General features: G+C 42.3%; 1 protein-coding gene across 4 annotated transcripts in view; it reads right to left on the reverse strand.

Annotated features, from left to right (window-relative positions):
- Window positions 1–14,367, reverse strand: part of MBNL2 (muscleblind like splicing regulator 2) — a 154,207-nt gene that overhangs the window by 47,821 nt on the left and 92,019 nt on the right. For all 4 annotated transcript variants that reach the window (XM_007466270.1, XM_007466269.1, XM_007466267.1 and 1 more), the window contains exon 3: window positions 7,226–7,390. In XM_007466270.1, the coding sequence (XP_007466332.1) occupies window positions 7,226–7,390 (165 nt within the window). The remainder of the gene's footprint in view (window positions 1–7,225; window positions 7,391–14,367) is intronic.

Below are 14,367 nucleotides of genomic sequence, written 5' to 3' on the forward strand. Positions count from 1 at the left end.
TTTTGCGGTACGCGGGCCTCTCACTGTTGTGGCCTCTCCCGTTGCGGAGCACAGGCTCCGGACACGCAGGCTCAGCGGCCACGGCTCACGGGCCCAGCCGCTCCGAGGCACGAGGGATCCTCCCGGACCGGGGCACGAACCCGCGTCCCCCGCATCGGCAGGCAGACTCCCAACCACTGCACCACCAGGGAATTGGCTTCACTTTTAAAGAGCCTATGTTAAAAATGTACATTTACGAGAACAGCAAACTTTTGCTTCACTTTCAAAGAGCTGATGTTAAAAATTTAAGATGCTAAAGATTTTTCTTAGAATAAACTTTGCACTGAATTGGATCTGAATAGTTTTTGTTTGTTTTGTTTGTTTTTAGTTATTGGATGACTTTTACCCTATTTATTTTTAGGATATTTTAGGTATTTGCAATCACATGTTAATGCAGTTTTCTCCTACTGAACTATGTGGTTGGCCATGTCATGCCACTTCTCTGTACATTGTGGGTAACATTCTTGTTGTCTATTTATAGCTCTGAGTTGTTGAACATATGGGAAAAATAATAATCTGTGTGTATTACGTTTTTTGTTGACAGCAATAATGGAAAAATATCTTTTACAAACGATGATGTTAGAAAGCAGTGAATTATTGATAGTTTGTGCGGGGAGTTCTTGGAGAGGCTGAAAGGCTTCACTGAAGTGGCTGGTCGGGGGAGGGATGGAAGAGGTGATTCTAATGGTCTTAGAGGGCTTGCTGCTGTACTCTCACGAGGGGCTCTTAGATCTTTATGGCTCTGACATAAAATTCACTTTGGGGGAAAGTTGCTTCATGAGGTCTTAACACGGGAAATTGACGGCAGTTAGGATTTTTTTTCTTCCTTGACTTTCTACAGAGTTTTATACATGAATGTTTTCCATTTTCAACCCATTTGAGTCATAATTATAGAACGTTGTGGTTTTCAGTAACTGTAGCTTCTATAATTTAGTACTGTTGAAAAGAAGCCAAGTGATTTAAATGGTAGAGGGGCTCTATAATGTTAGGATTTAAGAAAATCAATTCTGAAAGGTCATAAATCACAACAGATCAGTGATTCAAAGAACCAGCTATATCAGAAATGCCTGAGGGGAATTTCATAAATAGAGATATCACAAATTCTGACTCAATATGTCTGGGCAGGGTCCTTGAGATTTGCATTTAAAAATACTTACTACATGATCTGATGTGCAGCCCAGTTTGGGGACAACTGTCATAGGTGAGGAGTGAAAATAAATATTAGGAAAAATCAGTACGAGTAGTGTAATTTAATCTAGAGGCTAATGATTGAAGTAAACATTTAGAAATTAGAGCCCTCCCCACATCTCCATTTTTGACTTTCTGTTGGAGCAAATTCCCAACCTCCCTCCCTTTTAGATAATTTGAAGCCCGGGTCAGTGTAGGGACACACATTCAGGTTGTACCTTGACTGTCAATGGGCTGTCAGAACCTCAAAACCCATTTCCCAAAACCTTTTTGGATATCAACAAATCTCTCGCCATTAGCCAAATTTTGTTCTTTGTTCATCTAATTTAATGGTCGAAAAGGAATGTTGCAGTTCGTTTTATTGATGTTAGCTGTAATATAGGTCACAGAGAGTATTATTTAAAAGTAAAAACACAAATATTAGACAAAGGGAGACAGGAATTCAAAATCCTGAGCTCGGCCAGTTATTAATCTTTACCCTGGGCAGGAGATCAACCTCTCTGAACTTTAGTTTTCTCATCTGCAGAAGGGAAGTAAAACTACTTAGCTTAAAGACTTGGGCTGAGCAAGGTGCTAGTTCTGTCTTATGATACTTTGCATGGTTGGAACGCAAGAAATAGCAGCTATCATTAGTAGTGTAAAAATCAGTATTAATAAAGGTTTTTTTTCCCCCAAATTGTCCATTGATTCTACAACAGGAATGTAGTCAGGATAGCAATATAATAATAGAGGTATAAAATCTTACTAAATGATAGCAAATATCTTCTTTATTTTGAAATATAGGTTGGGAAAGTATGTATTTTCTTTCATGTGAAAGTTAAAAGTTCATAGGCTTTATGAAGATAGATTCAATTAGATATTTTCTCTTTTTTTATCTAGAGTGTTTTTTGTTGAAGTTGAATAGTAAAAAAAATACAGTTATGGTAATTTTCAGAGATGGGCACTATATTATTATTATTATCATCATCATCATTGACAGTAATACCTTACATCTGTGAAAGGTTCGGCTGTTTTCAAAGCATTCTCACACGCTGTGTCTTCTTTAATCTTCTCAATACCCGCGAGAAGCAAGCGTGGCAGCGAGAACTGCACAGTCTTCAGGTGAAAGCAATTTAGAGTAGAGACCACATGGATTCCCCAAGGTCAGCGCTGCCGAGGCAGAGTCAAGGCAAACTACCCAGGACCCCTGGCTCCCAGTCTGGGGCTGTTTTTACTCCTCTGCACTTATTAGATTTCGTTGGTAATTTCTTAAAACAGAAGAGGGAACAAAAACACGAGTTGCCCTTACAGACATAAGCGTACAGAGTGAGCATCGGCGGGGAGCCGTGTCCCACAGTCAGCCAGGGCCTCCCGCAGGCAGGAGGTTAGGGCTGCTCTGAACAGCTGCCTGGAAAAGTGGGTCTCAGATCCTGGATTCAAATTAAAGTCTCCAGGTGGAGTTGAGGCTGATGTCTGAACTTGAGTCTGAGTTGGTAGCTAAGAGAAGGGCAGGTTACTCTGCTCCTGGAAGGCCACGAGCTAGGGCTTGGGAGAAGCGGCCCTGTGGTTCCCGCAGGAGGGCTGCTGCCAGGTGGTCTGAGATGAGATCCATTTGGTCCTCCTCATCTCTCTGCACTAACTGCACTGAGAGAGGCCAGAGGACAAGAGCTGCAGAGGGTCTTCTGGAAGAAAATCATGTCCGAAATGCCGGTCTTGCCGTCTCCGCTCTGGACTTCACCCCACCTGCCTGTGTTTCTCACTCTCCACTCTTCCTTCTCAGTTCCTTACAGCAGTAGGTCTGGGTTCAGAGATCACACACTCACATGTGCACACATGCTCTTTGATATTTTGTAGTGGCGAGGAAGGATCAGGGCTGGGGAGGAATGACTAAGTGGCCTGAGGTATTTTATGGCTCTAAAATGTAGTCAATTGACGTTTAGAAACAAGAGCGTGAGAGCTCATACATTTAGAAAGCTCTGACTTCAAAGGGCAGGTATTTGGCACTCAAACTGAAAGGCCTAAAACATGGCATCTCTTAAGCCTTCTGCCTTTACTCCCGGAAGCATCTCTGGAGCACAGAATACTCAACACTAGACCTTACCCCCAAGGACTGGATTGCATAGGCTCTTGAATCCCTGTCCTACTAAAGGCTACCCACCTGCTGCTTTATCTTGAGTGTACGTGGGAAGGTTGTGTGGGAGGTGAGGGGTTGGGGGCAGTGTGCTGGGAAGGGAAGGGAAGGGAAGGAGGAATTGCTGTTACACTCTGTTAGGAATTGGAGAAAGAAAAACTGCTAGGAGGAATAAGGTGAATGAGACTTTTGAAATGTAATGAATTTGAGACAGAAGAGGAAAGAATAGTTTGCATTTTCATTCATTCAGTAAATATTCATTGGTGGTACAGACATGGTGCCAGAACACTGTGTCTACATTTATGGAACTTAAACCCTAATGGGGAAGGACAAAGAAATAAAATGACAATTCATTTTTATGGATAAGCAGAAATGAGGAGGCCTCACTGGTAATGACAGAGATTGGTGGTGGGTCACAGGGGATAGAGTTGGGAGTCCTTACGAATAAGATGAAGTTAAAACGTGAAGAGTAGTAGGACACTTCCAGCAAAAGCAAAGGCCTTGTGTGTTCACAGAACTGAAAGTTTGGTTTGGTCTCAGTGGATAAAGGAAGAGTGGCCCAGAATGAGTTGGTGAGCTGGGAAGGGACATGATCACAGATGACACTACAGATAAAGTCAAGGTTACATGTTTAGGCTTTGTCTCCAGTGCAATGGGAAGGCGAAGGGTTGTAAGAAAGGGAGTGATATGATGCCTTTATGTGTTTAAAGGCAACTTTATGCCGGTTGCTGTGTGCAGGATACCTTGGAATAAAGCAGGAGTGGAACTTGAGAGGTTAGGAGGGAACAGCTTATAAAGTATTTTGAAATGCTTGGCGGCTCGGACGAGGGTGCTGGGAGAAGTAGCTGGACTTGAAGGCACATACGACAGGATTTTCTGATGAACTGGGTGTGAGAGAATCTGCTTGGTTTTGGTTTGAAACTGCTGGTTGCACATACTGAGATGGAAGTGTAGTAGAATAAAAAAATGGGTCTTGAACATGTCAAGTTCCTGTGAGAAATTTGAAGTGAGTCCAGTAGGAAGCTGGATACCTGAACCTGGGACTCAGAGGAGAGGTTTGGACTGGGAACGTGCATTTGGGAGTTCTCAGCCTGTAGATGATTCAGAGCCGCAGAAATGGATGAGACCATGAAGGAGAGGGTAAATGAGAGAGCGGTCCAGCACTGGGAACATCAGTGTATAGCAGCCTCAACATATAATAGAGGAAAAGAATGGGCAATGGAGTCAGAAGAGGAAGGAACGATCAGAGAGCGAGGGGTACTCCTCGAAGGAGAGATTGATTGCATGTTACTAAGAGGTGGAAAGAGTACAATAAAAGCAGAAGTGCCCATTGGTTTAGCAACATGGAGGTCACTGGTGAGAGATTTCAGCAGATGGGTTCAGGGGAGATGGGAGATAAAGGGAGTGGAAAAAATATGCATAGCTCTTTAGAGAAGTTTACCTAAGAAGGAAGCCTAAAAATGGAGGGATACTGGCTACTTTATGTTTATCAATTTCTTTGTCTTAAGCAATTTCTGCGTGTATTAATTTCCCGTGTCTGGTCTAACAAATTCCCACAAACCTGGTGGCTTAAACAACATGCATTTATTCTTTCATTCTTTCTGGAGGCCGTAAGTCTGAAATCAGTTTCACTGGGCCAAAGTCAAGGCTTTGGCAAGATCATATTCCCTCTGGAAGCTCTAGGGATGAATCCATTCTTTGTCTCTACCATTTTCTGGTGGCTGCTGGCATCCCTTGGTTAGTGGCCACATCACTCCAGTCTCTGCCTGTACGGGCACATTGCCTTTCTCCTCTTCCATATGTGTGTCAACTCTCCCTCTGCCTCTCTTATAAGGATGCTTGTGATTGCATTTAATCCAGGAGAATTTCCCCATCTCAAGATGCCTAGCTTAATCACATCCGCAAAGACCCTATTTCCTTGTAAGGTGACATTTACATTTCCAGGTACCTTTGAGGGCCATTATTTGGCCTACTACCTTGTATTAGGTCACTAATTCATTCCTGAGACTCTGAAGTCATTTGTTTGTAGAGTTAATGATTTTTAAGTTTATTACATTTTTCGTTCTAATTTTTCTTGCGATTTAAAAACCTCTATTAAAATACTTAAGTGTAATATTCCTTCTTCATAGAGTAATTGTGATTATTGTCTTCTAATTAATATATGAGACAATACATAAACATAACTTTCAAAGAAAATTCAACTAATAGTTTATAACAGGAATGGAATTTTCTTATTAACATTGCCATTATTGGGTACCAGGGTCAATCCGTACAAATTCTAAGTAAATAAGTAGTGAATGATTAAAACGATATAATGCAATGTTGACCTAGGTGGTTCTAAGTTTATTCCCATAGATGCCATTTAATATGTATAATTAAATTATTTTAGCATTTAGGTAATTTAATAAAATAATTTATACGTGTGTATCAGTAAAGAGACCCATAAATTATACATGTGAATGGTTTTAAGTAGATCCACTTAAACGCCTGTATTTTGTGTTAAATGTGTTCAGAACTCTACCTGTGTTGTCCTTACATGGAGGATAACTCCTACTCATCCTTTAGGATGTACTTATTTGGGACTTCCTCCAAGCAGCCTTTCCTGCCTCATCCAAAATCATAATGCCCTGGGCCTGAATCTTATGTTGCCTTTTCCTTGAGTCTGTCTACACCCACAAGACTGTAGCTGATTTATCTTGGAGTCCCCTGCACCTGCACTTTTTTTTTTTTTACTCTGGGCAGAGCTGGTTCCTGGCTACTTTGTGCCGCTATTCTTGGGCAGAAACCCGGAGACAAGCAGAATTGCCAACAACCTGCCCAGATTCTCTTCCCTCTTCTTGGACCAAACCCCACCTTCCCCATCTCATCTCACGGACACACAACAAGAAAGTGTAACTCCCTGGTAGCTCTCCCTTTTCATTTAGCATCTTTCAATGACATAGAATTTTCATACAATAAAGACTGATTTTTAAACAATCATCTCTTGTTTATGTACCTTTTTTTTTTTAAAAAAGAGCAAATTTCACTCACTTCACTGGCTTTGTTTTTTAAAAAATTAGCTTGTTTTTGACAAAAAATTTACGAGTGTAAACGAAATCCACTGAAGCCCAAAAGTGCACTCCTTTGTCTCAGGGCCTCATTCCTAGAGCAATTTCCAGACCTTTAAGAAAGTACTTTCAAACACTGTGAAATCAGGGAGAAAATATGACACAGTACTGAACTCCCTGGGCGTTTAATCCTGTGGGCCTTGCCTCAGCTCCTGCACACTTTGCAGGCCTCCGAGACGGGAGGCGTGGGTGGCTCAGGCAGCCTTGCTTCAGGCCTCTGCCAGGCTCCAGCGGGAGCAGACTGCAGAAAGCGCCCTGGTCAAGATGTCTGAGGTCCAGGCTCAGCTCCACGACTGGTTAGCTGCAGGACATTGGGTAAATCCACTAACTTCTGTGGTTTCATTTTCCCCTTCCTTAAAATGATACCATTGAACTAAATAATCTATCTGTTGCATTGCTAATAATGTTTTAGGCATCAGAATCTCTTCTTTGCATAGATCATCAATTCATACTCTAAATGAGAACGTAGAACTACTGCCCTTCTAAGATGGTTCAAATATGGAGGTTACTGGTGAGAAATATGGAGGTCGCTGTCACTAGTTGGAGTGACACAGATTTCCCAGATATTGATTAGGAATTGTCTTTGCCTACAGTTTCTACATGCGTTTTTCCATTTAAATAATCTAAAAAACCCTATTTTCAGCATCTAGTTAGCCTCAAAGCTATTTGCTTTAATGGTAGCCAAAGAGACAAAGTAGGGGGACACCATTTTAGGTCAACGTGGCCTTGCCTGTACCAACACTTTAATCATCAAGCCCATCATGAGATGCAATGTACTCACCACTGGATGAAGTGGGGTTCCTGGAAACATAAATTGCATCTGCTGGGCAAGCATTGCTGCTGCAGTTTTTTGCTGGATCAAATTGTTCCTCCCGTTAATTTCGAGTTGAGTTTTTAAATGTGTTGGAGGGTGAAGATACTTGCAGTTCTCTCTTGAACAACGGCCCTGGAAGAAAGAGTTTTGGTCTTAGGACTGTCATAAGTAGCTTTCAACTCTGTTGTCAACCATTTCACAGTCATTCCTTATACACGAAGGTGTGTATCTGTGTGTGTGCACATGCGTGCACACGTATGTTGGAACATACAAGGGGTGAATCAGGCATTCGATGATTATCAGCCTTGCTCAGACCTGTTGAACAGAGAAGCGTCCTGAAATGTTGTTGTTTTTAGTGGATTCTAACTGTGACAAAAGACCCTAAGGAAACGTGACTGCTGAGAGTAAAGTCGGACCCTTCTAGGCAGTGTGGAAGGCCGTCAGAGGAGCATATTTATTGTGACTTATCAAGAGGAAGCTTTGAACTTGCTAAACGTTGGTTTGTGCTGGAGTGATGACAAAATGCGAATAACTGTGTGACACATTTGTGCAGCGGGGAAGGTAATCAGAAGGTCTTGAAATGTGTGCTCCAGGCTGGCTGAAGACATCCCTAAACCAAATGATTGAAGAAGAGGCGGTGGTAGAATAGGAGCAGACGTTTCTTAGTAACTGATGCACAGGTGAAATTTCCAGGCATGAACTCAGATAATCACCTGCAGCAGAGCAGTTTGCTATAATACACGAAAGCTGCAGCCCATGTCCCTGCCCCAATCCCGTGACAGTTGTATAAAATTAAATGTCACAATATGAGGTAGTGAAGAGCGTTTACAGCTAAAGTAACATCGGGATGTTAAAGTTGGCAAAGTGAAAAAAAAATTAATTAGGTGACAGGTGTGCCTAAAACCAGTCTTGAAGAGTAATCACAAATGGTGGTGTTTATACTGAAATCCCAAGTTTTCAAAACTACCAGTTGAGAGAATCATGTTGATATGTGAAGTATGCAATTTCTGGAGAAAGAATAATGAACTGTGTTAACCAGTATGGGGATTGTCATTCTCTAAAGAATTAGTCTTATTTGCACCCAAGAAAAGAGAATATGGGTTTGTTTACCAAATATAAAAGTAATTTTAAAAAGCAAGCTGGGTGGATCTGGGCAAACAAATTTGTTTATAGTCATCCTAATTCTAAACATCTGGAGTTCGCACGCTGCCCCCTGCTCATTTCAGCTGTACTTGTGGTGGCGCAGGCTCCCTCCCAAATGTCAGCCTCCTACACTGCCTCGGAGAAGGGCAGACAGGGGTCCTGGGCTCAGCCTGGTGCTCTGCACTCATCAACCCGTGTTAGCAGCATGAGAGGCTGTGCCACCCTCTGTAGGGAGGACACAGAGGCGGGCACCGGGGACCCCAGAAGGAACTGGTCACGTTTCTGCTAAAGTTATTCTGTAACAATGGGCAAGGGCAGCATGTCTCCTTAGGCTCAAGTTCATATTGTCGATGTTTCATTCAGCATCCTAAGGGAGAAAACAGACATCTTGGGTCAAGTACTGGAAGGTCCACTGTTAAAATTCTGGCAAACTGGACCCACAATTTAAAATAATCCACTTTGTTGTACACCTGAAACTAACACAACATTGTTAATCAACTGTACTCCAATACGAAATAAAAAGTAAAAAAAAAAAATCCAAGTCAAAGCAGTCTAGAAATCTCTTTCTCTCTCCATCTACTTCTGTCTGCAGATTTTTAAGGTAAAGTTTTAATCCTAACTTTACTTTGCTCATTGTTTTGTGATGTCCTAGGGTCCCTCTAGCCCTACCAACCTGCTTCAGGCATGTCTTATTTTACTTCTCTTTCTGTCCTCCCTTGACAATTGCCCAAGTCTCTGGATTTTCTAAAATAAAATCTCCAAGAAAACATTCAGATTGGGCCAGCTCCTAGAGCACAGGAGTATGACCAGTCTCTGGACTGGCTGCCTTATGTCAGGTGTCCAAATACATTCTTATCATCTATTGTGGGAGGTGGTCACGGGACGTGGCTACTGCCCATCGTCAGGGGTGGAAGAGAATTGAACAGAGTGACATTTCTTGTATAGAGGATAAGTCTCCCCAGGCTTCTCTCCGACAAGCTCAATTCAGACTCTCTTCAAACACAGTCAGTTCACTTGGAAGATGACACCCAGAGAGGCTCATGTATACAGGGTACACGTATGGGCCTATGTGTACAAATGTACAAAGGGCCTCATGTGGGGATTTGGGAAAACAAAGTTCCATAGAATGGAGTTGGAATTCGTGAAACATCCACACTTCTACCAGTTTGGCTATTATATTTTGCTCGTTCATATAATTGTCAATTTGATCATTAGTCTTCTAATGTAATGCTTCAGGTAAAAATTTCAATGAGGCTAGAAAAATATGTTTTTTTTGGTTAATGCTGTCATCTCTTGATACAACTGGGACTCTTAAGGAACTACATAGACTATTTTCAGCCAATGGAACATGATTTACAACATCGAATTAGTAATTTATTGATGGAGCCTTCTTTTCCATGAGAATTAATGCAATTTCCTACTGTTCTTACTTACACACTTGGAGTGAGGTATATTATTGATTACCCATGTACCAGACAATTTATACATGGTTATCTCATTTTCTCCTTATAACAGCTGTAATGATCCCTGTTTTACAAAACAGCAAATGTACTCAGAAAGATGAAGAAACTTTCCAAAGGTTATATAATTGGTAAGTGGTAGGGCTGGATTTTAAATCTAGGTTTATCTGACTCAATTACCTCACTGTACTAACCTATTTATTAGCAACAGTTAAAAATCCAGGGAGGATAAAAATCTAGCATTCTCCTTCATAGAATAATAGGCTACTTAACACAATTTAAAATATAATAGAGGGCTTCCCTGGTGGCGCAGTGGTTGAGAGTCCGCCTGCTGATACAGGGGACACGGGTTCGTGCCCAGGTCCGGGAGGATCCCACATGCTGCGGAGCGGCTGGGCCCGTGAGCCATGGCCGCTGAGCCTGCGCATCTGGAGCCTGTGCTCTGGAACGGGAGAGGCCACAGCGGTGAGAGGCCCACGTACCGCAAAAAAAAAAAAAAAAAAAAAAAAAAGCCTGCGAGTCCGGAGTCTGTGCTCCGCAACGGGAGAGGCCACAGCAGTGAGAGGCCCGCGAACCACAAAACAAAAAAAAAAAAAAAAAAAAAAAAAAAAAAGAAAAAGAAAAAGAAAAAAAAAAACATAACAGAATATATATGAGGATTTGGGAGTGGAGAAAGATCATTTGCCTGGGCCTGTCTGTCGGAAGGGGGTCAGAAGAGTGGTTAGGCTTACAGGCTCTGGAGGCAGATGCCTGGGCACATAAGTTGGCTCTGCTTTTTCCTACATTTGTAACTTCGAGCAAATTACTTGAATTTCTTGTATATTGGTGTTTTCATCTATACAATGAAAATAATTATTGTGTTTTCCTCTAAAGGCTGTTGTAGGATTAGATGAGCTAATACAGGCACAAGGTGTAGAGAATGCCTGGCACGTAGTAAGCACTGGGGAAGTGTTGTCAGCATTACCAAAGAAAGAAAAGATATTTGTATGTCATTTTCTTTACAGTAAATGCAGGATTACGGATTTAGTTATGTTTTGATTGGCTTTTTGTTTCTCCTCTAGAGTAGCTTTTCATTTCAAAACATGATAAAAGTAATCAGTACTTAATTATACTTATTCAAATATCTTATATTTAAAATTATTTTCAAGTCTACAGGACATTTCTGCAAGTATCCATATTTGAGGAGAGAGCCCTGGAACATAGTTCAGTCTAGCATCAATATTTTGAAGGGTGTTGCAGCACAGATGTATGAGGCATACAGATTCAAAGCCTGGGAAGCTCCAGGCAGCAGAATTTTAGTAAGGGATACTATAGGACTCTAAAATCCTAAAGGAAAAGTTACTGTCAAAATATAATTATTTGACACAGTAAACAATTGGTGAGGAAGTTTTTGTTAAGGCGTAAGATCTGTCAGGATACACATCATCGCACAAAAGCTGTTGATTATCAAAGCAAGTTGTCATAACCCGACAGGAGAGGGCAGTGAGCAGAAATGTAAAGCATCTTTGTATATCATTGTGAAACAAAACAGAAGTGTCAAAAATAGCGTCTCCCAATTTTAGTCCAAGACGAAAATGTCTTGGGAAAGTCTTCCTGTGGCTGCTAGGATTGTTTTTTTTTGTTTGTTTTATTTTAACTCTTCCTCCCTTGGTTAAACACTGTTTCCGAGAGATAAGAGAGGTGAGGATCCAGCCCCTGGAGAAGGGGACTGGCACAGCTTCTGTGGGATGGAGTGGGAGGGCACCATTCCAGAGTCTTTGTGAAGAATCTTCTAGAACTGGAAAATGGGAGCCCTGGAGGAGTCTAGGCAGATGGTCCCACACCAGGGTCTAATGTGGAGATTGCAGCCCTCAGGGGCTCCGCCCACCCCGGGTGGGATGCAGCAGGTTTAGAAATGACAGGTGGTCTGGATCACACTCACCATTGTTCTTGGTCTATTTCCGAACTAGGGTCTCATTCCTTCCTTCATTCAACAAATATTTATTGAGACCTTGCCGTCTACCAGGTCTTGTGCTAAGTGCTAGTTAACTAAAGGTGAGTAAACACAAGATCTGCTGCCTCCCTGCCTGAAGCCTGCAGTCAGGTGGTGAAGACGGATATTAGCCAAACAGTGACACAAATAAATGTATAATTACAAATTGTGGTCCCTGTGCTGGAGGAGGAGGCTGAGAGAGAATGGTGGGAGGGGGTCGGAATTGAGACTGGTGGCAAAGGAGGGCTCTGAAGAAGTGACATATTTAAACTGAGACCTGAAGGATGAGAAGGAACTTGGCAAGGGAGTGAGTGAGGGCTAAAGTGTGTGTGTGTGTGTGTGTGTGTGTGTATTTGTGTGTTGAGGGGGAGAATACAAAATGAGGACAAAAGGAAGAGGACGTGCTAGGAGAATGTACCATCTGGGGGCCTTCTTGAAGTTTCTCAAGGCTGGAATACAGAAGGGGGTGTGGGTTGCAGTGGGGGGATGATAAGAGATAAAACGGGAAGACGTAGACTAGAACCAGATAACAAAGAACTTTGGGAGTCAGGTTAAGGGCTATGAACTTCATTGCCACTGAAAGTTTTGAAGCAGGAGGAGTGCAAGATCAGATTTATGTTTTACGCTACGTGTAAAATCTTACCCTGATTATTAGATTTTGTATCTCTAATGTTGTTATGGTTTGCATTGTTTGGAATCCGCTTATTTAAAAACAATAACAGAATTCTGACGTAGTTTACATAGGATTTGTGCACTTCATTCTGCTTCCCAAAATAATCTCTACTCCAGGAAAATTTAGTTTAGGGAGGATGGTTAGAAGCAAGTAAGAGTTTCAAGCTGAATTAAGTTTATTAAAATAAGCGACCATGAAAGATTCTAATGCAGAATACCCATGTTGATTCTTAACAGGATGAGGAAAGATGCTGAATAACTAATATGTACTTGTCAGAACAACAGATCGTAGCTATTGGAATTACATGGTCATTACATTGCACGACGTGGGAGAGAATAAATGCAGCTTTGGCTAAGAAAAAATTTCAGAATCAGGTTGGTGTGAGAAAGGAAAAGCATAATTGGAAAATGAGGTTTTCCAATTGCTTATTTTAAAACCAGGAATATTTAGAGTCTTTTCCTAGTATGCTCCTAATTGAAAAAGTCACTTAAAATATGGAAGCAAAAAAGAAAACAGATTAATTAGGAGATTATTAAAGGGATTAACAGTAGGAGTTTGGCCCATAGGAATAGCTAACAGACAACTATATCCCATTAGTTTTCCATGGGAAAAGCAATGGATTTTATATGATCTGCAATTCAAACTGACAATAGGCCTCTGCTGTACGACTCGGGGATAATTTAAATTGTTTCTTAGTGTGGGCCACGCCATTGATCAGCAGGCTCTACAAAGGCCCTTTTGGGAAATAATTCCAGTTGAGGCCCAGGGTCACAGCCTGATCCACTGAATTCCTCCTCTTCCCGTTGGGTCCTGGCTGCTCACTCCTTTTAGCGTGTGATGGTATTTTCAAGGGAGCAGGCCTGGCTGTGGAATGGATAATCTGACTCTAAGACTGGGAGCAAATGGTATGCGTTCCCAAAGCGGCCTGCTGGGATCCTCTGAGTCCAGGAGCCTGCTTGGGAGGTCCATGGAAGCCACTGAAGAACCTCTCAGATTCCCTCGCGTTCCGCACACGTGAAACCAACTTAGCGAAATCCTGATGTCCTGGAGTCACATTCCTGAAGCCTGTTCTATCTTGGAACCTTTCCTGGAGAAGCAGTTGAAACCAGTGGTAAAGGGAACAGTCTCTGGAACTGGACTACCTGGGCTCAAAATCCAGCTCTGCTGTTCTTGCCATGGGACCTTGTGGCCTCCAGTTGCCACATCTGTAAAATGGGGATAACAATAGTTCCCCCCCCTCATAGACTTTGGTAAGGATTAAGATTTAATGCATATACAGTGTTTGAGCAGTTCCTGGCACATAGTAAGCCCTCTGTAAGTTTTTATTATCCTCCTTCCCTGGTGGCACAGTGGTTAAGAATCCACCTGGCAATGCAGGGGACACGGGTTCGATCCCTGTTCCGGGAAGATCCCATATGCCGTGGAGCAGCTAAGCCTGTGCGCCACGACTACTGAACCTGTGCTCTAGAGCCCGTGCGCTGCAACTACTGAAGCCCGCGTACCGCAACTACTGAAGCCCGCGCACCTAGAGCCCACGCTCTGCAACAAGAGAAGCCACCGCAACGAGAAGCCCACACACTGCAACAAAGAGTAGACCCCGCTCACCACAGCTAGCGAAAGCCCACGCGCAGCAACGAAGACCCAATGCAGCCAAAAACCAAGCAAATAAATAAATAAATAACATAAAAATAAAAACAACCTTGCTGATAACTAGTTCAGTTTCTGTATCACGGTGCTTCTCTCTGGCCTGTCTACCAAGCTCTTTAACACTATTGTTGTTCTCGCAGTCAGCACCAGCCTTGGCCATTTCTCTCTTCGGAAGAACCTCAGATCTATTTTTCTTTGATATCTGTCCTGCTGA

This window comes from Lipotes vexillifer, unplaced genomic scaffold (assembly GCF_000442215.2).
Source record: "Lipotes vexillifer unplaced genomic scaffold, Lipotes_vexillifer_v1.1 scaffold705, whole genome shotgun sequence".
NCBI lineage: Eukaryota > Metazoa > Chordata > Mammalia > Artiodactyla > Lipotidae > Lipotes > Lipotes vexillifer.